The sequence below is a fragment of the Mastacembelus armatus genome, chromosome 10, assembly GCF_900324485.2.
Source record: "Mastacembelus armatus chromosome 10, fMasArm1.2, whole genome shotgun sequence".
Classification (NCBI taxonomy): Eukaryota; Metazoa; Chordata; class Actinopteri; order Synbranchiformes; family Mastacembelidae; genus Mastacembelus; species Mastacembelus armatus.
Genome location: NC_046642.1, coordinates 12,387,309 through 12,409,263, shown reverse-complemented (window position 1 = coordinate 12,409,263; position 21,955 = coordinate 12,387,309). Strand labels below are relative to the sequence as shown.

The 21,955-nt window shown below is 38.2% G+C and overlaps 1 protein-coding gene across 2 annotated transcripts in view; it reads right to left on the bottom strand.

Moving 5' to 3' along the window:
* The window catches only part of diaph1 (diaphanous related formin 1), an 87,636-nt gene that overhangs the window by 55,809 nt on the left and 9,872 nt on the right, over window positions 1-21,955 (bottom strand). The window contains exons 2-14 of one of the 2 annotated variants that reach the window (XM_026329934.1): window positions 12,232-12,258; window positions 11,434-11,598; window positions 10,731-10,832; window positions 9,966-10,096; window positions 9,126-9,209; window positions 8,967-9,030; window positions 8,240-8,379; window positions 7,525-7,630; window positions 7,221-7,331; window positions 6,861-6,979; window positions 5,511-5,627; window positions 3,329-3,444; window positions 1,218-1,282 (exon numbers count right to left, since the gene is read on the bottom strand). In XM_026329934.1, coding sequence (XP_026185719.1) covers window positions 1,218-1,282; window positions 3,329-3,444; window positions 5,511-5,627; window positions 6,861-6,979; window positions 7,221-7,331; window positions 7,525-7,630; window positions 8,240-8,379; window positions 8,967-9,030; window positions 9,126-9,209; window positions 9,966-10,096; window positions 10,731-10,832; window positions 11,434-11,598; window positions 12,232-12,258 — 1,347 coding nt within the window. The remainder of the gene's footprint in view (window positions 1-1,217; window positions 1,283-3,328; window positions 3,445-5,510; window positions 5,628-6,860; window positions 6,980-7,220; window positions 7,332-7,524; window positions 7,631-8,239; window positions 8,380-8,966; window positions 9,031-9,125; window positions 9,210-9,965; window positions 10,097-10,730; window positions 10,833-11,433; window positions 11,599-12,231; window positions 12,259-21,955) is intronic. The other variant, XM_026329935.1, reaches the window with a different exon arrangement.

The following is a 21,955-nucleotide window of genomic DNA, read 5'->3' as shown; positions in this document are numbered from 1 at the left end:
ATTTTACGGTTTTGTGACAAACCAGCATACTTATTACAAAACAAAAGCTGCTTACACGGAACCAAGAAAGAATCTGGTGTTTTACTTTAAGTAGTTTAAAGGATGACTGTGGAAAAGTAATGCAAAATGTAAATCACCATATACCAAGTCTGAAGGTAGCAAAACACCATGGTTCTTAAATGAAATATGGAAGTCTATATATGAGCACAAGCTTCCCTCTTGAAGCTGCAGCAGTTTCTATAGCTCAAAGACCTGCAGAAGCCATTTCATGCGGTCTAGTGCGTTCACTTTCATTGTATAATTTACACTGCAAATTAGTGTCATTTATTGAGTTAGAATGCTTCAGTGCGCTTGTATAAGCTCACTCCTCGCTTCCATTTTAAAGAATTCACATATATAAAGAGCTAAAGAAACATTTACCCCAAATTTTAATTTTGCAACTTTCATAAATTTTAAAGGATTTTTCTTCTAGGACACTTCACAAAGAGGACAAAAATGTTTAAACAAATGAATACACAGACACATGGCTATTTAATTTGCAGACAGCAGATCTGTTACAGTCACTGTCAGTGTCCTGACAGCCTCATCCCTAATTCCTGCCAAAAAGACTGCCTGCAATTACCCCATCATGCACAACTAGCACTGTGGTGTGTATGTGTGTGTGGTCAACAAAAATGAATCCAAGTGTGTTCATGTAATGTGTGCTTGCATTCAATGGATGTGATCCCATGTGAGTGCATGTCTCTTTATGTGTGGCTGAATGAGGGCTAGTTTCAGCTCCCTCTTTGCAATTATCCTGTCGCTCGGAAAGAAACATTGGGGTAGCAACACACCACAATCAAGGCATTTACCCCCTTGTGTAAATGTGTGTGTGCGTTTTTGTTAGCCTCTAAGAGTTTTTGTCTGTCAGGCGGCAGTCAGACATTTGTGTGTTCATTCTCTTACACTTTGTTCTTCCCTTTTCGTCATTTGTCCTTCTATGCTAGCGAGGAATAACCTTTTTTTTACTAGACCTGTGTATGTATGTGTTAAGGCAAATGGTAGCTTTTCCAATGTACATTTTGTTTTTGTGTGTGTGTCTGTGTATATATACATATAATAGTATCTATGAATACAGTGTGTTTCTAGGTTCATATGTGTCTGTGTGTATGGCATGGCACTGTTGTGTGTGTGCATGTGCCTTTATGATTTTTGGTGAATAAACGTGAGTATTTCACCTTCTTCTCCAGCTCAGTGGCCTTGGTCTCACTGGTTTCCACTTTGGTCTGATTCACCATGTTGTCTGTGCACAAAAAGTGGAAAGAAGAAAGGGAAAGAAAAAGAGGGAAAAGGATGTTGGATGAGAAACTTTAACGAAGTATTTGTATGTCTACACAGCTGGCCATTAATACATCATAACAATCAGTCTGGCACAAACTGTGTGTATACACACTAAGATGCATACACACAGAACAAGTGTCCTGTCTCCCCATTTTTCCCTTATCACACTACTCAAAGTCAAGATCTGTGCAGTGACTGTGGAGGTACTTCATTACAATAGGATGTTATCTGTTGCATGCTGCTTCTTCACAGTTACCTTCCAGGCTTAGGTGGGAACAAACTCAATTTCTTGAATGCTAAATACATCTGACATAACTTGTACAAATTCTGATAGTCACCCTTTTCCAAAGGACTAAAAAAAAGGCCATACACCTGTCTGGGAGTAATCCATTATCACAGACTCTGCTTGGCAGAGAACAGGGTGAGAAGAACCCAGATTGACCAACAGGGAACTTTTACAGAGTAACTGCAGGGTCTACAGGTGGATCTGTGCCAAAGGTCTTAGCAAGCATGTGTAGTAAAGGAGCTAATTAACACAAAGATTTATGACACAAAGTCACCGGATCAAAAGGCAGCCAAGCACGATGACTGGGGATCAATTGAATAGAAAAAAGTTAGAAGAGCTATAAAAAGCTATAATGAAAAATAATGAAATACATATAATCACAGAATAAACTGAGATGGAAAGACACATAACATGAGTCTTTAAGTGCTATCAAAATATGGACTTGAAAAGGGCATTGAGACTATGTACAATTCTGTATGTCTACATAATCTAGTAAAGTGGGCACAGCAAAATAAGAAATCTACTTTTGTGAAGAAGGTTTTGCCAGCTGAAAGACTCTCATGATAATAAACCAACACACATAAAATTTCAGAGTGTGCATTTGTGTATGAGTTTACATGGCTATTGGATGTGTAATGGGGGGTTACTTCTGCCAGGGTGGCTAGGCTAAATGGGACAAACTTCGAATAGAGAGCACTAAGGGAGACAGAATGTAGGGGGAAAAAACTGTGCTGAATTTCAGAGTTCAAAGAAAAACACTAAATAATGCATGCAGGGCAGAATTGGGCTGCTTTCCACCGATAATAACTCTGGCAGCCTTAAAGGAGGCCAGCCAGCCTATGCGTGTGTGTCAGGACGCATTTAGAAGCAGTGCAATTAGAGCCTCATGCAGTGAGCATCGGAGACCTGCTATAAAGAAGCACTGAACTCTTGAGACATGGCCTGTGCCTCCACTTTGCTCTGGTTTAGTTTACTATAGTCAGCAGGTGTTTCCTAGTCAACAATGACAGCTGTCACTCAAGCCCAAAAATCCAAATGAATTTATATGTACCACTTTTCAGAAAAATGCTTATATTTTAGTAAAAGTTCAGCATTTCATATTTATATTTAAGAGAGTGAGATTTAATGTGATTGATCATTGGCCATCATAATTTTGAGTATGAGTGCATACTGATTTTATGGGGTTTATGTCTGCAAGAGATGCTTGCAGACACATGGACTGGGCTCTGCTGACTTTTGTTACAGCAATGCATTCACCACCAGTGCCTGAAAGTGACTCTCTAACAGATAATACAGTACATAGTGAAAATTAGAATAGCTTAATTTGAAAAAGCTTTTATCCACTGAATGAAGTTAATGTCATACCACTAACATATGCCTGTAAAACCTGTAGCACAATTCAGCTCACTCTAATACACACCCTCTCTAGCTCCACCCTGTGGTGTTTCGAGGTCACTGCACATTTTCCAATTGTTGGCATACAATTTAAATTAAATCACAGACAAAGTGTTTGTGTCAGTCATTAGAACGAAGGAGTCGAAATGTTGAAAATTTTAGTCTGCACAATACTTCATGACAACATTGATTTTTTTGGTCCATTTGTATTTCGCACTGATTTAATGCCTGTGAAAGTGCATGCAAATGCTGGGTGATGGCCATCATGAACACTTAGTGAGAAAAAGGAAAAGACTTGAACACGTGTATTCTGATCAAACAACTCACCTATTAAGCCCTCAATGTTGAGGCTAAGGTTACGGCACTTGAAGTCAGGGTCGGCACCATTCCTGTGTAGCACGATCTGAGCAATACACTCGTCTATTAACTTGTAGTACTGAGGCCTGCGGGAAGGAGAGAGTGACGGATTTACAGAGAGATTGATTAGGAGACAGGAAAAGAAATGGAGAGAGGTAGGAGGAAAAGACTAGAGGGATGGAGAGGGGGCGAGAAAAATAGAGTTTATATGTGGTACTGAGGAAAAATGTGTTACCCTCTACACCATACTTTGCATGCTTTGTCCACAGTGAAAATTACAAAAAAATGTATATGGTTTACAACACCAATGTAGTCTACATTAACAAGAAACTGAGTACCAGACTGACAAACGGCAAGAGGGTGTGTTCAGATAAATGTGTGAATACACATTTGTTACGTTGTCTTTGCAGCTGAGAACGGCTGGCTGTGTGAGCATGACAGCTTGAGTTTCTTGTCACAAAGATTGATTGTGTGCAACAGTGTTCATGAGAGTGTATTTTTGTATGTCCAGCACCTCATCTGATCAAGCCAGCTTCAAACAGACACTCAATTCTGGAGGTGTCTTATTCTCTGACCCCATTAGATGCTGTCACAGTCACAAACTCAATACTTTATTTATTCTGTCCCCCTCCTCCTGTCTCTCTTAGTCACTCTGCCTTTGTCTAACACTCACTCCAATCCTTCACTATACTTCAAAGTTTTTTTTTCTAAAGCTAAGATTTATCCGTGGAGCAAGAGAGACATCTAGTGTCATTCTTGGAAACTGAGTCAAAGCAAAATTTGTATTTGATTACCTTCTAAATCTGTCATCCTTCATTAAATTTAGATATTAGGCACTGTATATAAGCAAAAGGTGGTTAGTCTTTAATAAAGGCTGCATACATTTTGCTAAATAGCAAAATAAAGACAGACATGTTTTTAGATCTATTATCCCCTGTACATGACTATTCATATGAGTGCATTTGGGTAAATCCCAGGCCTCCATCATAGCTAAAAATTGAAATACAGTAGCAGGTACCCCTTTCATTCATTTCTACACAAACACTAACCATTCCTTTCCATGTACACCCCTCACTCATTTTCTCAATATCTACCTAGCAATTTAATACAACTCACTCAATTTCTTCCTCATTATTGTCTTGCCCTCCAACTCCCTTCTCTTTTCATCTCTGTAATTACCAAGCTGGATTTTCTGCCACTCTACAGTTCTCCCTCCCACCCTCACTTCCTGTCTCTCTGTGGAGCCCATTACAGACCACCTCCATTGTGTTCCACTGGATCACCTGGATGGAGAAACCACCACAGAAGACAAGGAAGGATTTATGAGATTGAGGGGGAGGTAGAAAGAGTTCAGCTGGGACCAATTGTTTGGGCCAGCCGACCTTTCCATCCTCACAACTTATTCCCCAATCTGTGTTAAAAATAAACCACAATTTCCTGCCTGTCTGATACCATCATGGTAACACCAGACAACACAAGGAACTCAATTCAAATGTGCATCCCTACACGTTTGTGTATTTTGCCTCGTGTGTGTGATATGAAGTAAGCCATTCTTCCTTTTTGTGTTGTTGAATATTAAACACATAATGTACATAATGTCTGTGTATAAATGCACAGATGCTGTGACATGCAACTCTTGACATGTCCTTAATATAATTCTATGCTCGTCTTGTCATTAAATCACTCTCTTCCTTTCTCCTCCATTTCTTAGTTAAAACCCCAAAGGCTTTGGAAGACACAGAGACATTAGCATATTTCTGGTGATAAGAGGTGATGGTGCTCATTTCTATTAAATTGGAGATAGACTTTTTTGCATGTATTAATTTCACAGCTTGGAAGTGTGCTATAGAAAACAAACAGCAAATGAAAGAAAGGGATAATAGAAGGGAGAAAGACTTAAAGGAGCGAAACAATCCCCCCCCCCCACCCCCCACCCAGGTTCTTCCAGTGTTTATTGCCCATAAAGGACACAGAACAATAATAGAATAGCAGTGACAAATCCACAGCATCTTGACTCTGGTCACAAGACAATAGCTCTAATATTTGAATGTGTGAGCTGCAACATGTGTGACAGTATCAGCATGTATGAGTATAAACATATATATGTATGTGTGTATGTGTGTGTGTGTGTGTGTGTGTGTGTGTGTTTTACCTGGCCCAATAATCATTACGGACGAGAAGCAGGTGCTGCATCAGGGACAGGAAATAGCTTTCTGCTTTGGAGTCTTTGACAGTATTGGCAAGGATGTCAAACACTTCCTTCACATCACTGAAGCAAAACAAGTTAAGGCTCAAGCAGCACAATAAACACAATGAAGAAATGACGAGATAAAGAAATACTAAATACTCCATTTACAACATTCAAAAGTCAATTTTCAATATCAGTAATGTTTACAAAACTGATTTAACCAACAGTATTCTATTACCACTGTGTTTATCATATAGTGTTTTCACTGAGCAGATGTTGAGGTCATTGCAGACAGGCCACCTAGAGTACAGTGTAACCCTGAGAGACACCTGGTGTTCATATTTGTAACTGCATGTCCAAAGAAGCTGAAAGCATTACAGCAGTGGCTGAACTTTTACTGAAAAGCAATCTATCCTGGATGTCAAAGGTTATGCCTTATGTAATAAAGATTAAACAGTGTTTGAATCCCTGTATTTATAATGACTTTTTCTTGAATTGGCAAAGACACATATCTAAAAATTAAGGTGATGTTTGGATATACCATTACTTTATGGTACAAAGCTATTAAGGCACCAATTTTAGTTCCAGCTGTCGTACTCTTTCCACAGAGTGGACATAGATATGCTGGTGTTTGCAGTCATTTTAAAGTGCCATAGTTTGAACCATAGAAAATAGAAAAATCCATATATAACATCAGAAATCAATAATTACATAGTTTCAACCTAAGCTAAGAAGTTGTCCAGGTTAACTAGTTTTTACCTCTTGTAATTTACCTAATTGGACTGACTGTCAGTGTATTCATAATGAAAACCAACCATACTGACTGGCAGTAATGACGAAGTCCACTTATGGCTGAATGCTTTGCTATTCTATACAGCACGGCAGCAGCAAATGTCTACAAGATGCTAATTGGCGAAGATGAATTTTAGGTATAAAAAGATCTAGAGAGGGCTACAACATCCCTAGAGTCTGCAAGTTTAGGCTTATTAAGTATAAAAATATTAATTTTGCCTCCGTCTTAAAAGAAAGTGGACAAGCTGATTATAGAAGAGAAGAAAGGGGAAAGGTTTTGTGAAGATGGATGAATCATTCATACACTCATCAATAATCTACTGTTACAAAAAGAAAGCAGGTGAAAGTTATTCCTCTCACAGTAGGGTTTATCAAGACACTAATGTCAACACACTATGACTACACAAAGTTTCGTTGTAAGCGGGTGTAAAGATTTTGTCATGATGATTCGCTTTGTTTTCAAGGTTAAAAACAAAATCTTGAATTCCTATAGAAGGACATTTGTTCCCTCTGGAAGGATATTCCATCTCAATGCGTATGTCATCAAGGCGTGCTTTGAGGTCTTCAGAGTCATCTTCAGCCTGCTCATCAAACACTGTAAGTTGCACCCTCAGCTCTTCATTTTCTATCGTCCGCACCTCCTGCAGAGAGAGGAATGGGTTGCAGGTGGAGGGATGAGAAGGCAAGAGGGAGAATGGCCCCAACAGTGTGGCAATCAAACATTGAGTTTGGAGAGTTGAGACAAAGTTTTTAAAGCTGAGTGTGTATCAACCAGTCAGCCAGACAGATTCAACAACTATGAGGGAGACATAAAGCAGTGCAAATCTAGATTGCTGGGAGAGTCACTCTGAGAGAGAGATCAAAACGGTGTGTAGTCTGTACCGTTAGCTGCTCTCTGAGTCCCAGTCTTAGCAGTTCAGAGCGAATATGGATCCTGAAGTCTAACTCTTCTCCCCGGCTGATCAAGGCATTGATTAGCTGCATGCAGCCACCCTGTCAAAAACACATCATAAAGTCATTTTCACAATTCAGACATCTGGTGAGATGGCAGCTATTCCACATATCTGTGGAAATATCTGTCCAACTTTTACACAGCAGATTGACTCAAGTAGTGCTGTTTGTCAAACACAAACACACAGGGAGAGAGTTATAATTGCTCAAGCCTTGTGAGCATCTGAGTAAGTACCTTAAGAGCAATGTTGTGATTGTTCATGCCAGTAAGGAGAGGCTGAAACCTCTCAATGTCACGTTTCTCAGCCTCCTCTGTAATGGCCTCCAAAACACGCTCATGACTGCAAAAGAGAGTTATGCAGTTTAAAATGGTATTGCTTGTAGTACATAAAAAAACAAATATTTTTTCTGTAAAAAAAAAAAAAAAAAAGTACACGCAATGAAAAAGTACATTTTACCCCGTTTTTGACAGGTTCTGTGCAAACCTGACACACGGGGGAGAGTAAAAAAATACAATATGCAATTGTTCAATTATTGATGTGAATGCCACATCGCTAGTTATTGCCAGAAGTTCAAGACTGTATATTCCACCACATATTGCACTAACTGCTCCAGACTAACTGTGGAAAAGAGGTGCTTGTCCAAGGCTATAATTTCTGTGACATGGTGTCAAGAACAGATGCCTTGAGCTATTCCAAACATATTTTGCAGGTTCTGCATGAACTAAACCAAAGAGACCAAAATGACAATGCTTCATTACTTTTGCTCTGCTGTCAGTGTCTCTCAAAAGACCTTCCATTCCCTGCACCTTATGTTGATCCTGACTTTAAGACTGAGCATCTCCACCTCAACCACCATCAGATCACATTCAGAACCACAGATATGCAATACTGAAAGGACTTTGATTGGGGTGAGGGCATCCCTAGTGACAACCTTTTACTAATGCTTACAGGTTCTCAGGATGTTCTAAGATGGAAATGGCAGATAGGAGTTTGACAGCATCCACCATCATATGAGGCACCGCAGGGTTGATGGCTCTGACCAGCAGGGGAATTCCCTCATCTGACTCCAGCATGGATTTCAGACCATACTACAATGAAAACAAAGGAAGATTACATTATTATACAGATTATCATTTTCTGCAGGCAAGAGAAAAGCAGCACTTGTATGGTATAAGCTACAGTGTTTAGAAAAATGAATTTTTCATCTAAACCTTGAACATTACATGTATATATTTATATTGTTGGAATAACAGTATGACAAAGACTAGTACCTACAAACCCTGTATGGAGAGCACAGAATGCCCGATTACATCTATAAAGGATATTACTAAAGGCTGCTATTATGGACACTGACTACTCTAAGGCAATGAGTGATTTATTGTTTAATAAGTACGTATTAATGCATGCAAAAATCTAACAGTCTATATTGTAAGAATGAATTTGAAAGTATTTGGACTTATTACCTAGGGTTAGGTGCGTCACCCCACAAAACATTTTCAAATTATCAGTTATTAGTGTTGGCATTCACTGCTATTAACAGACTACAATAATGTCTTGATGCCATCTAGTGGAGGAATTGCATCACTACAAAGAGGGAGGCAAAGGTGCTCAGTTTTATTACTTACATTTATGTGCATATAATATCAAAGAAATGGTTCAAATTCAAGTTTCTTACCTTGTTGTTCATAAATGCTTTAAGACAGCGAATGATTTCATGTTGACATTTTACTCCAACCATCCTAGTTGGTGGATGATAGAGAAGAAAGGAACAGAAAGACATTATAACAACCTGCCAGAAAGCATGGTCACCTGTTCTGCTGTTAAAATGTCTTACGGGTACTCGTCTTTTTCCTCCTGCAGTCTGCGAAGAAGATTCAGCAGCAGAGCCAGCCCTTCAGCTCCAAAGTTTTGTACCCAACTGGAAGCAATAAGACAACATGATTAGTACACAGACATATTTTTCTCCCAATTCCCAGATTAACCTGGTCATTTCCATTTGAAAATGCTTGTGTGTTCTGGATACGCCCTTTTACTTGAATGACAAATATATATTACATAAAAATCAATGGTAACAATGACCCCTATGCTTCAGAGGCATGTGTTGTATACAGCTTAACTTACAGGTTATTGTCAAGGTTATATGTCATAAATCAGTTTCAATGATCTAAAAACTGTTTCTTTTATATTTAGCTGGTTGATTTGTAAAATGTGGTAAGGTTTTATCATTTTATGAAATAATAATTACATAACAAATAAAATAAAACCAAATCATAAGTAGAGCAGCCAAGCTGTTTAAAGAAGTCACATAGCACATCTGTCTGATTAGAGATCAACTGTCCTTTCAATTTCATATTTGACCCCTTTATATTTAGTAGAGCTTCTTTGGCAACATTAAGCCATTGTGAAAAGGTCTGATTCACTTTGTCACATCTGAACACCTTAATCCGTTTTATTCACCAAATGGTTCAAAGTGATCACAAAAAAGTCTGAGGTCTGAACTCTGACTGGGCCACACCAGGTGTTTTAAACTTATTTCAACATTTATGTGTCTTAATTTTATATTTACCTGTATGTATCTGCAGGTTAGTACAGTGTTTACAGAGGGGTGTGTGTGTGTGTGTGTGTGTGTGTGTGTGCGTGTGTGCGTGTGTGCGTGTGTGCGTGTGTGCATTACCTGACAGGGTTGTTGTTGAGAGAAATCCGCAGAGATTCTAGACAGCTCAGCAGCTGTGTGTCTCGGTAGTCTGACTTTAATTCCTGGATGTACATCATGGCCGATTTGGAGCTCTCCTTCTGGTCTTGGCCCTAATATACAAACAAACAGAGTGAGCATACAAACTAAAAAAAAAAAAAAATCACATTGTATACATTTGCCTTCTTCCAGGTTGTAATGGGAGATATTTCCACAAGACAACAGCAAAGCACTGAGGGCAACAGTCAAGCTTAATTTGAAATTTTGAGTTGCAGAATTAAGGGGTAGTGCATGTAGGACCTCTGTCTTAATAGGTTTATTTCACAGGTAAATGAACTATATTAGCAACCATCTGTGCTAGGTCCTTAGAGCTCCTTGATTTCACTATATTTGATTTGATTCACCGGCTGCTTTTGAAACATTAGTTACCCAACTACTAGAAGGGTAGCTGGTTGTACCAATGTGTAATACCATACTAATTCTATATTTTGCCCGTGAATAATGGCAAGTGTATAATGTAGGCAGCAATTCATTCTAAAAAAGACTTTTTATTTTAAATGTGAACATGGCACAAGAGGTCCATATGTATCATTATGCTTTTGCAACAGCATAGGGCATTATGGTATGTAAAGAGCCAAATGTTTTGCAACCAATATTAACCAGTACTGGAAAAATAACAACATGCCTGAAGACATGTGCAAATTCCCTTCAGTACAGTGTATTAGCGATACAAATTTTGGTACTGACAGCTTTAGACGTGTGGAGGTACTGGGAGACCATCTCGCGTTTGATCATAATGTCTTTCTCTCTAAGAGGCTGCTGCTTCTCCTCATTCAGGTTCATATCCACCTGGAGAAAAGTGGAAAGAGTGAGAGAAGAAGAAAAGGACAGCAGGGACAAACCAAGTATTGTGAGACAAATATGTTTGCATATAACATAACTAGGGCTGCACCAAATACTCGACTAAGTTGATTACAAAAAATCATATTTGTTTAATTACTATAACTTGCGATAAACAGCGATACCATCTGTATAAGGCAATGTAAGCCTTGGTTGTGAACCAGACCCGCTCACCCAGCGGAGCGGTCACAAGGTAACATCATTTGAAGGTAACATGTCGTTTACACAAAAGTATTATTGTTTAAAAATGCAAAAGTCAATTTTATCCGAGTACTCGAGTAATCGTTCAAATATTTGGTAGAATACTCGACTCCAAAAATAACTGATAGGTGCAACCTTAAACATAACATAAATTTTGGTGTGTTAACATGCTGAGCAGTATTGTCAGATAATACTGCATTACTTAGAAACACTTCTTTAAGATTTTATTGCATGTTTGTGCAACTTGAGATATTTTTTGTCAAACCATGCCAAAAGATGAATGTTTTATACACACACAGAGACACACACAGAGACACACACAGAGACACACACTTCGACTGTTTCTCACCAGCATCTGTTCAAAGAGTTCCAAGACATTTTCATCTGAAAGAGAGTGCAGCATGGCACTCCCTGCACCTAACTCGTAGCTGGCAGCTGAGGAGTGTCGCTGACCTGGCATATGACTGGGCTTCTCTTTGTCCTTTTTTATCCTCATGCTGGTGAAACGCTCCAACTGGATTAGAAAACAACAGGAAATCAGTTAAAGAAAAGAAGTCAAAGTGAGAAACTGTAAAATTAACAATCACTGTAAGGCCACATAACAGGGCAGCAATCCCTAATCAAATCACACTTTGAAGGTGAATAATAAAATACACAAGACAAGACCAATGAAGAAGGATTAGACACAAGGTCAACATGCAGTTACGACTGACGGGTGCAGAACATAACTCAATGCTAAACAATGAATCTGGTTAAAATTATTTTATGTGACAAATTAACATCGGCACAAGATGCTGATTCAGTTTTGCCAAATAAAAAACATCAACTTTAGGGTAGCCTTGGCACATATTTGCATAGTGATCCTCCAAAGAATTTCCAGGGATAATAATCTGTCAGTGTGTATGAATTTAGAATCCTGCTGTTACAGGGACATGAAGGTATCACTAGTCTATGTGCCAAGCATTTCATGTTGACAGTGTGCATCTTGAAAGCATGCACATCCAATGTGAGTCCAACACAGGACAAAGCAAAGACTTAACAATGCATTATGGTGGATTAGACAGACAGCAACATAATATTAAATGGATAACAGTAAGACAGACGAGTCAAGCACAAAGTTGACTGTTGCAAGCCATAACAAACCTACCTCATCAGGAAACAGTCGCTTGAGTGTCTGTAAGAGGATGAATGGATAAAAGGGAGAAATTATAGCAAGAAAAGGTAAGAAAATTTCACCAGATAGCAGTGGGAAGGGAGCATCAAGAAGGGAAGCAGATGGAGGAAGAAAAAAGAGAATCAATTAGACAGAAATCATTTATGACAGGAAACTGTCTGTATTCATGAGGGACGTACAGCCAGAAAGAGGGAAACCATGTAAATTGATCACTGTGACCCAATCCAATTCTACTATACATTTGTAGAGGACAGACAGCTAAATCAGAGTAAAGAAATACTAAGCTGAAGTAATTGGGATATTTGGAATATAGTAGATGCCAGTAGTTAACAGTCAAAGGTCTGGCAGAGGAATATCAATACATTTGTCATGGCTCCATGAGAGAGAGACAGAAACAGTTACATGTCTTGGCCATTAGATGTCAGGGTAGACCCAATAATGAAATTCAGGGCAATTAGCACTACGACTTTCAGGCTAATTTATCTACTATTCAAATTTAAATGCAATCTGTTTACATGTACACTGATGGAAATGCAAAAGGCAGTGAACCTCCTGGTTCTAGGCTATGTCAACAACCTACAATGCAGAAGAAAGATCAGTCTGAACAAATCAACCTAGTAATCAAGGGGCTGGTCTGAGCTGCAGGGATCTGACAGTCACATGGTCAAAGTCGGTAAGACTTTAAAATGTAATACATACAGATGTAATGCAGATGTTTATTTTTATTAGTTGTAGCCCAAGAAAGAGAGATTTTCTATGGTTTAGCTTGTAGACGATTCACATTTGACAGGTCTCAAGCCTCAGGGTATTGGGCCTATTATTCTTCATTTTAAAATAAATTGTAAAGTCCTCAAGTTTAAAACCAGAGTAAAAGCAGGATGCACACACACAAACTGTTGCACAAAACAACAATTCCTTAAAATACTTGTCTCTGTTTCACAATGCTAATTTAAAAAAAAATGTGAGAAAGTCATAATAGCTCATTCCCGCCTTGCTGCTTCCCCACATCATGTATCGATCACTGTTATGAATAGCTGCAAATATAAAATACCCACACTGCACCAGTGTGGTTTGATTTTATTTATACATTTTGAATGAAATTTGAAAAAAAGACCCAAAAAAATGCCCTTGTATGAACAAAAACATTCAGAGATCGAAACCATATTTTAAAATCTTATACTTTAGGGTGTGTGTGTGTGTGTGTGTGTGTGTGTGTGTGTGTCAGTTTCATGCTGTACATGCAAAATACCACACACAGTATCAAACCCAGTGTGGTTCACAAAAAGGGCTTTTTTAAGACACAATGGGCGTGCTAAGAAAAATATATCCTGAAAATCTGTCCTCTTACTCCAGATTAGTGGTAACGTGAATGGACAAAGACTGTGAAAATTTGTTTGTTGACATCTATTCAGCAATAAATCTGGTGACTATTTTAGAAAGTCCATTCTACGTTGGATTATCCATTCTGTATTTTGTGATTCTAGTGAAAGCTCTGCCTATTTTTGGCTGCTGATGACTGTGCAGGTCTTGCTACTAGGTGTCAGACTGCACCAAATAGCATCCTCATAGGAAACCCACTGTCTGCATGATGCTTACACTGATTATAAAACATTTCACATGTGCCCTAAAAGTACTAAATAAAGCACATGCTATCATATTAAAAAGTATTCTGTTAAGTCTGACTAGAAACTGTAAGGAAATACATTATAAATGTGAGGCATTGCAACTAATGCAACACTGCCTCTTCAATTGCTTACAAGATATTAAGCCCTGAAGCCCTCTGAAATATGCCACATGCAAATAAAATCAGATGAAATAAATGGAGAAATTCTATGATAGATGTTCATTTGCTGACAAAAGCAGTCTATTATTCCAATAAATTTGTATTATTGTTCTTAACTACTAAAACTGTCACTGTGTTTTTACTTTAGAAACATTTATGATATAGATTTGCAGCCCTAGCGTAGTTATGTCCAGGCATGAACACACACCTACAGTAAGGTAGGTTGCTCCTATATAACAACTGCATACAGTTATGTAAAATAATCCCACGATGGCCATATAAGAATCCATTGAAAGTCCTTCAATCATAATACTGAAATAACCCCTGATCCCATATTTGGATGCTACTGTCATTAGTATAGTATAAAGATGAAAAGCTTCATCAATGAATGTTGGTGTTGCATACATTGATCTTCATCATGACACTGTAACACAATTCACTCAGCCTATGGTGTAAAAGCACATCAATAAAATATGGCAACTTTTTGCTAGATTCATTCCCAAATGGCCACTGTTTACTATCAAAGTAAATTGAATACCTGTGGGTTTAGGACTATGAACTAAAAAAGCAATTCAGATATCCTTGAGTACTTCAGACAGTATTTTGACATTTTACAGAACAAATGATTAGATCATTTTTGGAAACGTAAAAGACTGTAATTGGAGAATTCTGAAAGTATTTCTCTACTTTTCATGAAACATCAAACCAAAAAAAACACCTTAATTAAAATTCAGAATGTTTCTCAAGCACAAACTGCCAGTTAAATGAACTGATTCACCTAATCAGCCACAAAGAGCTGATTAGATGAAGCAGTGCATGTGAAAGGCTCCTTTTTACTACAGTTACTGTCTTAAGTCAAATGCCCTAAGGAAAGCAACTTTTACTTGATGGTCATGTTACACTACAGACAAAAATCAGTTTCCCAATTAAAAAGCTGAAATATGCATTATTGTAAACAAGAAAATGTTATTTAAATTGGCTAAACCTAGAAGTGTATTTGTTGCAATTAAGGGGATATTTACAAAAGTAAGTCAAGAGTGGTGTGGCTACTTTGCTGTTGGTTTGTGCAGGACAAACTCTCTATACTGCAGACACACATACAGTAAGTGTTCCAACATGAGCATTAATTACACAGGCGTGAAGGCAAAAATAAGGAGAATAGGAAATGGGCTCTGCCTGTATGTCTGTCTCTGACACCAGACAGCTGAAAAGAACGTTAAACCAGCAGATGTATTTGGCTTGTGACAGCAACATAATGAGCCATCGACACACTGCTGCTGATGCTTCTGTATGCACATACCTAGACCAATCCATACATACATATTCAAGTAGCAGGTCTTTAAAGCAGTGGGAGAGATTATGTAAAGCAGAACAAGAATGAAAACCAAGTAAATGTGGACGGGCTGAAAGCAGAATGGCCACATCTACAGGCAAATGAGTGAAGCACAAACAGTTCTGTCAGACGACCATTCCAAATTGAGATTGGGTTCAATATTAGGAGGGTTTTTGCAATCAGCTATGCTTAAATGAATGGACCGAAGATCTTAATGTTAGAATTAAGATGGATTTAGATAAATGGTTTTTTTTTTTTCAGCTTGATTCACTTATTTGTGATCACCAGGCAAGAATTAGTGTCAAACCCTGCACCACATTTCAATGTATTATATAGAAACAGAGGGAAAACAAATGACCTGTCTGGCTGCTTATGATGGATGTGGGGTTACTGCACTCATTTCTTTGTGACTTGTTAGTTGTAATGGGTAACATGTAGTATTAGGGCTGTAACATTTCTTGATATTAATACTGTGAGCATAGGTCTGAGAGACAGCTGGGTGGTGGAGAGAAGTATAGGTGAAGACTATAGTAGAGGTATGTGTGGAAAGCAAATGTAAGGTGCTGAGTGTATATGAGCGTGGGGGAAAATAGGGTGGTAAAAGAGTGATGAAAGGGTGGAAGATATTTATTATTCCTACTGAATATGTGAGTAAAGTAAGTGCTATATATAGAGATTGTGTATTTGAAAATCTCTGAGCAATATGTGTTATGCTGTAACGCCTCAAACCACATTAAGGTGAAAATTATGGTTGTAGAAATATAGTGCAGTGTGTGTTTAAGTGAGTGTGTGTGTCATCTTGTTAATGTTTCTTACAGTGTTGCCATAGCTACACACTTATGATATCAGATGGGGAAACTGTTAATAGGCAGGCACACCCAGAAAAAGCTGAATAATTTCCTACACATGCAGCCAAAGCAGGAAATCAACAGCCCTGACATATTACACACTCACAAAGCTGTACGGTTTACATTGTTCCAAGGTGAAAACATGCCAGCACACTCAGAGTTCCCCTGAACAAAAAAGCTTTGAAAAGCAACTCTAAAAATGTGTCACACATTTGGTATCTTGACAGAAAAAAAAAAAATATGACAATGACTTCTGATTTAACACAAATGCTCACTTGTGCACTGAGAGCAGGGTTAATTAGGGTTATAGTCACTGCTTCTGACTGTTAGGTACAACTTCCAAGAAACCTGTGACAAGGAAAATGAGGACAAAAAAGCAAGAGAGAGAAAAGGAAACAGGCCAAAATAGAGCACTTTTTAATGCTCCAACATGGCTCACTAACCTACTGACTCAAGGTGTATCTGAGTGCACTATGTGCAAGAGACGAGTTAGTCCAAGTGGAGCATGTTTACTGCATGACTGCATTTTGTCCATGGTTTACTGTTGTTAATGGAGACACAAAGCAAAACTACCCCCGCCTACTTCAGCTTAAAACAAGGGAAGCCACTGTTGCCTCGTCTGTCTCCTCAGACTGACTGAGCACACTTTGTTATGCAAATTCCAATGAAATGTCAAATGCATAACATTAAGTAAATAAAGGTACAGGTCTGAAATTGCCTGTAGTGTCCAAAAATGAAACAGCATTTTTCTGTTCTGAAAACAGCTGACTGAACTGAACACATCTCCCATGGTTCCACAGTGCACTATAACCTTCTACCTGCTATTTAGCAGTAGAATGGTACTTTGACACAATTTTATGCATTTAAATTGTGGTCAACCAATCAGTAATAAATAATTTTACAAAACCTTAAAAATTAATACATTCACCTAATAAATAAAATATATATATATATATTTTAAAAACAATTTCAGTAAAGACAAGTACAGGTAACAGACATCAAGTCACAAAAGCAACAACTTTCAAAATGTAATGTGTGCTCAGAAAGCCAGTTGCATTTTACCTACATCACAGGTTCATAGCTGCCACTGCAGGTATCCCAATGTTATGGACATCTAACATTAGTCTTGCTTGAAATTCCAGAGTGAAGTCTCATATGTTTGGTTGATATTAGTTAAAACCACTTTTTTTGTTTGCAGACAAAATGAGACAATTCAGTGTACATAGAACTTTCAGCTAATTCATGCTGCAATAATAAAACAATGGAAGAAAACATGTGTTTGAGATCACCTTATCACCTAACCTACTACCCCTACCCACATACGTACTTTCTAACTACACTGACAACCAATGAAAATGTTCTAAAAATAAATAAATAAACAAACAGAAGACATGCATAGCAACACAATGTTCTGTTTACAAAAAACTGTGAAAAACTGCCATCTGTGAGTTCATTCCAAGCATTTTATGCAAGTTACATTCCTGTCATGCAGCCATCTCTCACCTGGAAAATAATATTTCATTTGTACTTCCAGGTTGAATTATACTGATTAAAATTTTAAATTAACAAATTTAACTGGCAGTTGCAAAATTAACTGCAAATAAAGAGGCTAAAAATCTTCCATACTTGCCTCGATGTGTTTGTGTGTGTGAGATATGAGTTCAGGCCAACACACAACCCACTCATTTAGTGAAAACATTACTTAAATTGGTGGGGTTGCAAATAGAGAGGAGAGCTCTATTTGCAAAAATATGCAGGGTTATCCATTCTGAGTGGCAAAAAAGTTAAATATGGCTGTAACAAAATGCTGTGTTACTCAGCATTTGTGCTGGCTGATCAAATACCTAGACATATATATTCCTCACAGATTACTTTTTTAAATTAATGGCATGATTCTACTGTTCATCATGTAATCAAAGGCTTAAGATAAAAAGTCTGTCATTGAGATAACTTTCCAGAGTTCAAGGGATCCTGTTTATTAGTGTTATAAACAATTATGCAGTGTATTGTCAACAGATGATTTACACTTGACAGTTACACTGCTGAAACTGGAATTCCTGGATCGTATTTCCTGGATTCATTAGTACCCAACAACACACCAAACTGTGTCTGACGACGATTGAAGTTGCTGCTGCTGCTCTGCTAATGTGCTGCTTTCACAACAGCCTGTGAAGACACAGTGGAGTGCGTAGACAACAGTATCACAACTACAGACAATTTAGAAGTCCCACTACCTAACCTTAGCCTAATTGTGACCACTGCTACAACTGAAACATCACCGCATTTTAAACTGATTCAGAAAATTTCTCCATTATAACAGGAAACACATGCTGGATTATAGTTGCTTAAGTGGTTCAAATTTTACCTACACTCAAAACTTGGGTTGGTTTAGGAAGAGTAATCTACTGCTTCATTCAACTAGTCATGTAACGCAACTTATTTTTAAGCTTGCTAACGGAAAGCTTCTTGCTCAAATACTCACTGCCTGTCCTTAACTTTTCTTCTCAACGTTCAACACACTGTCTCAAATCTTTGACTTTTTTTATTCGTGAAAAACAAAATGTATCAGTTTGTTAAAAATTGATTTTACAGCCTTTCTAAATCTTTCAAGTGATCCTATGCTGTTAAAAAAATGTTGTGTATGAGGAAAATAAAAGTGACTTTTATATCCAGGGCCCTGGATATAAGTGGATACTATCTGAACGCACATACATGCGCCATCTTAGAGACACTTATGGCTAAACTCTGCATTGACCTCAGGTCTTAACTTCCACCATACACCGATCAGCTTTAACATTATGACCACATGCCTTGTGTACACAGGAGTCAATGCAGCAGTAGGTTTGTACTCATGTCACTCTGCAGCTCACTGTGCATCTTCTGTGAATCTGTTTGCTTTCATAGTTCTACTATCAGGAAGAGAAACACACATTTGTTCACCATTCAGTGAAAAACATATCAAAAGGAGTAAAAACTGCGATGATGAGGACAAGTTAGAGATCTTTTTTTAAAAAAAAAAAAAAAGTTTAACATTATCACCACTACAGCCACCGAATGTTTCTCTAAATAGAGACCAGAGTACAGTATTTCGAACATTGCAACAAAGATTAAAACAAACAACAAATATGTATTTATATTTTAATTATATTTTGCAAAATATAAATGAAATTTGAGTAGGTCAGTAGTAGTAGGTCAACCTCGTCATCTGTGAACCTTGGATGCCCATGACCCTGTTGTCTGTTCTCAGTTTGTCCTTCTTTAGACAACTTTTGGTCAGTACTAAACACCGTAGACCAGGAACACCCAACAAGGTCTGTAGTTCGGGAGATGCTCTGACCCAGTCATCTAACCACCACACTGTGACCCTTGTCAGAGCCACCCACCTGCCTGTTTTTCCAGCTTCCGACACATCAACTTTGAGGACTTAATGTTCACCTGCTGCTTAATATACCGAACAGGCTGGCAGGTGCCACAGTAACAAGATAATCAGTGTTATTCACTTTGTCTGTCAATGGTCATAATGTTGGGGGTGAATGGTGTACAAGAAAATTCCTTCAAAGAGCTATACACAATATATTAATGATTGACTGTGGAGCTACATGGTACAATTGAAAGGCCTAGCATTTCTATCATTTTCTACTTCTATTTCAATATCAGTTGTCCAATTGTGTATAATATATAAAAAAATTAATATCACTTGTGGCTAATAGCACTCACTGCTGTAATAAGCACTTGTAGGACAACAAAACCAAGAACACAAATACACACAAACAAATACACACATGCGCATGAACAAACAATAAAGACAAAGCATCACACATCAATAACTGCACAAAGCTGTGCTCAGGAGACAATGGGGGTGGGAAAATTAAAGAATATGAGACTAAAGTAGAACTTGTAATTGGAAGAGAAGCATGGTTTAGTTTCACAAAAACATTCAAAGAGATATATTTAGTACATCTGAGTCACAGACATTAATAGCACACAATTGAATTATACGCACAGAAGGCAAAAGAGAGGGGGGTAAGGAGTGTCTATGTTCATATAGGTCAGCAAGAAAAAGAAGTTCAAAAACAATACAGTCAAACCCACAACTACCATATATGTCTATCTCCCTGCAATATCAACAGCACAAATCAGTTGCAGCAAGAGAGGTTAACAGAATAACTGTATGTATCCACCTGTACACCTTACCCCATAATACAAAAAGATAAAGCCATGAGGTTATGTTTTAAGTTTCCTTTTGATTTGTGGCACTAGTGCAATATGCCACAGCCGGTTTTGTGTTTACTCCCAGTGCAATTTCTGCACAAGCATGAATAAAGTTTTCATTGCCAATGCTGTCACCAAGCTTTATGCTAAAATTCCTCCAAACAAACTTTACCTTTGCAAGTTGATTTGTTTCATGACTGCACACTTCATGGATCTCAGCTTACTTTGCACTTCAGTCAGTTAATACAGATTAAAAATAAATACCCTGGTGGTGGGATGTTGGGCGTTCAGAGCTATTTAAATAACTGTTGTACCCTAAAGTGATGAAACTGCCACGGTACACATTTAAATTGTTCGACCTACACACGTTGTATGCTCACAAGCGGAGTGGAGCATCCATCTGCACACTTCACAGTAACACAGATCAGACATGAGCTCACATACTGCATACAAATCTCAAACTTTCACCTCTATCTCACCAGAAGAACTGGTGTCACCCACACACAATTCTCCCTCCCTCTCAGTCCACTGTACCAGCACAAACACATGGCTGGTATGCATGCATCACTAACTCCGACTGATGACTGCAGACTTCAGAATCAATAGAAAGAGGCAGGGGTTGTTCATTAGGTGGCTTAGAAACCCAGCAACAACTAGTGCTAGTGCATTGCATATGGCAACCTAAGACAGGCCTGTACTGTTTTAAAAAAAAATAAATAAATACATTGCGCAAAGGAGGTTGACCTAGAAAGTTATCTATTAATGGGTGCCGTCTGTCCCTGTCCACTGCCCAGTGGAAAGGGACTACATTAACATAGACAGAAGCTAAATCCACTGAATCTCAAACGTTAGAGAATGGCTGATTAAGGGGTTTCAGTAGTGTCCTTGAGCAGGGCACTGAACCACAAGATGCTCCCGGTGGCTGTCCCATCTGTGTGTGAGTGCCAATGTCTTGGGCCTATGTGTGTATGTTTGTGTGAGTGGGTGAATGGGCAAATAGTGTCACCGCACAAAAAAAGCGCCATGTACGTCAATTTTAGCATTACCGGTATACCATAAATTTTCAAATACAAACCATTATCAAAACAGCAACAAGGGTGAAAAAGGGGATAGTAATAATACATTAATTTTGGAAATAGACTAATGTAGGGTTATAGAGGTATGTGCACATTTTACATGAGAAAACACTGTACAGACAAAGCCACAGAGTTCTGTTAAAGAAACTCTTAGTTGGGATTTATCTATATTTAACATAAGATGTTATTACCTGTAGTTTGACTCAGTCTCATCTACTTGTAATGGACTATGGGTACTACACATCAACTCATTCCATGAAGTAATGACAGATTTCAGGTTAAGCTTAGTTTCTTGCACACCTCACTAACACACTGCAGGGTGTGCGTGTGTGTAGAGCAACTAAATTGTTCCCACATCCCTGAACATCTTAACGTCTCACTCTATTCCTAGTAGCAGACACAGAATGGTCTCCTCCATGTACTCGGTTGTAAGAAGAGCACGTAG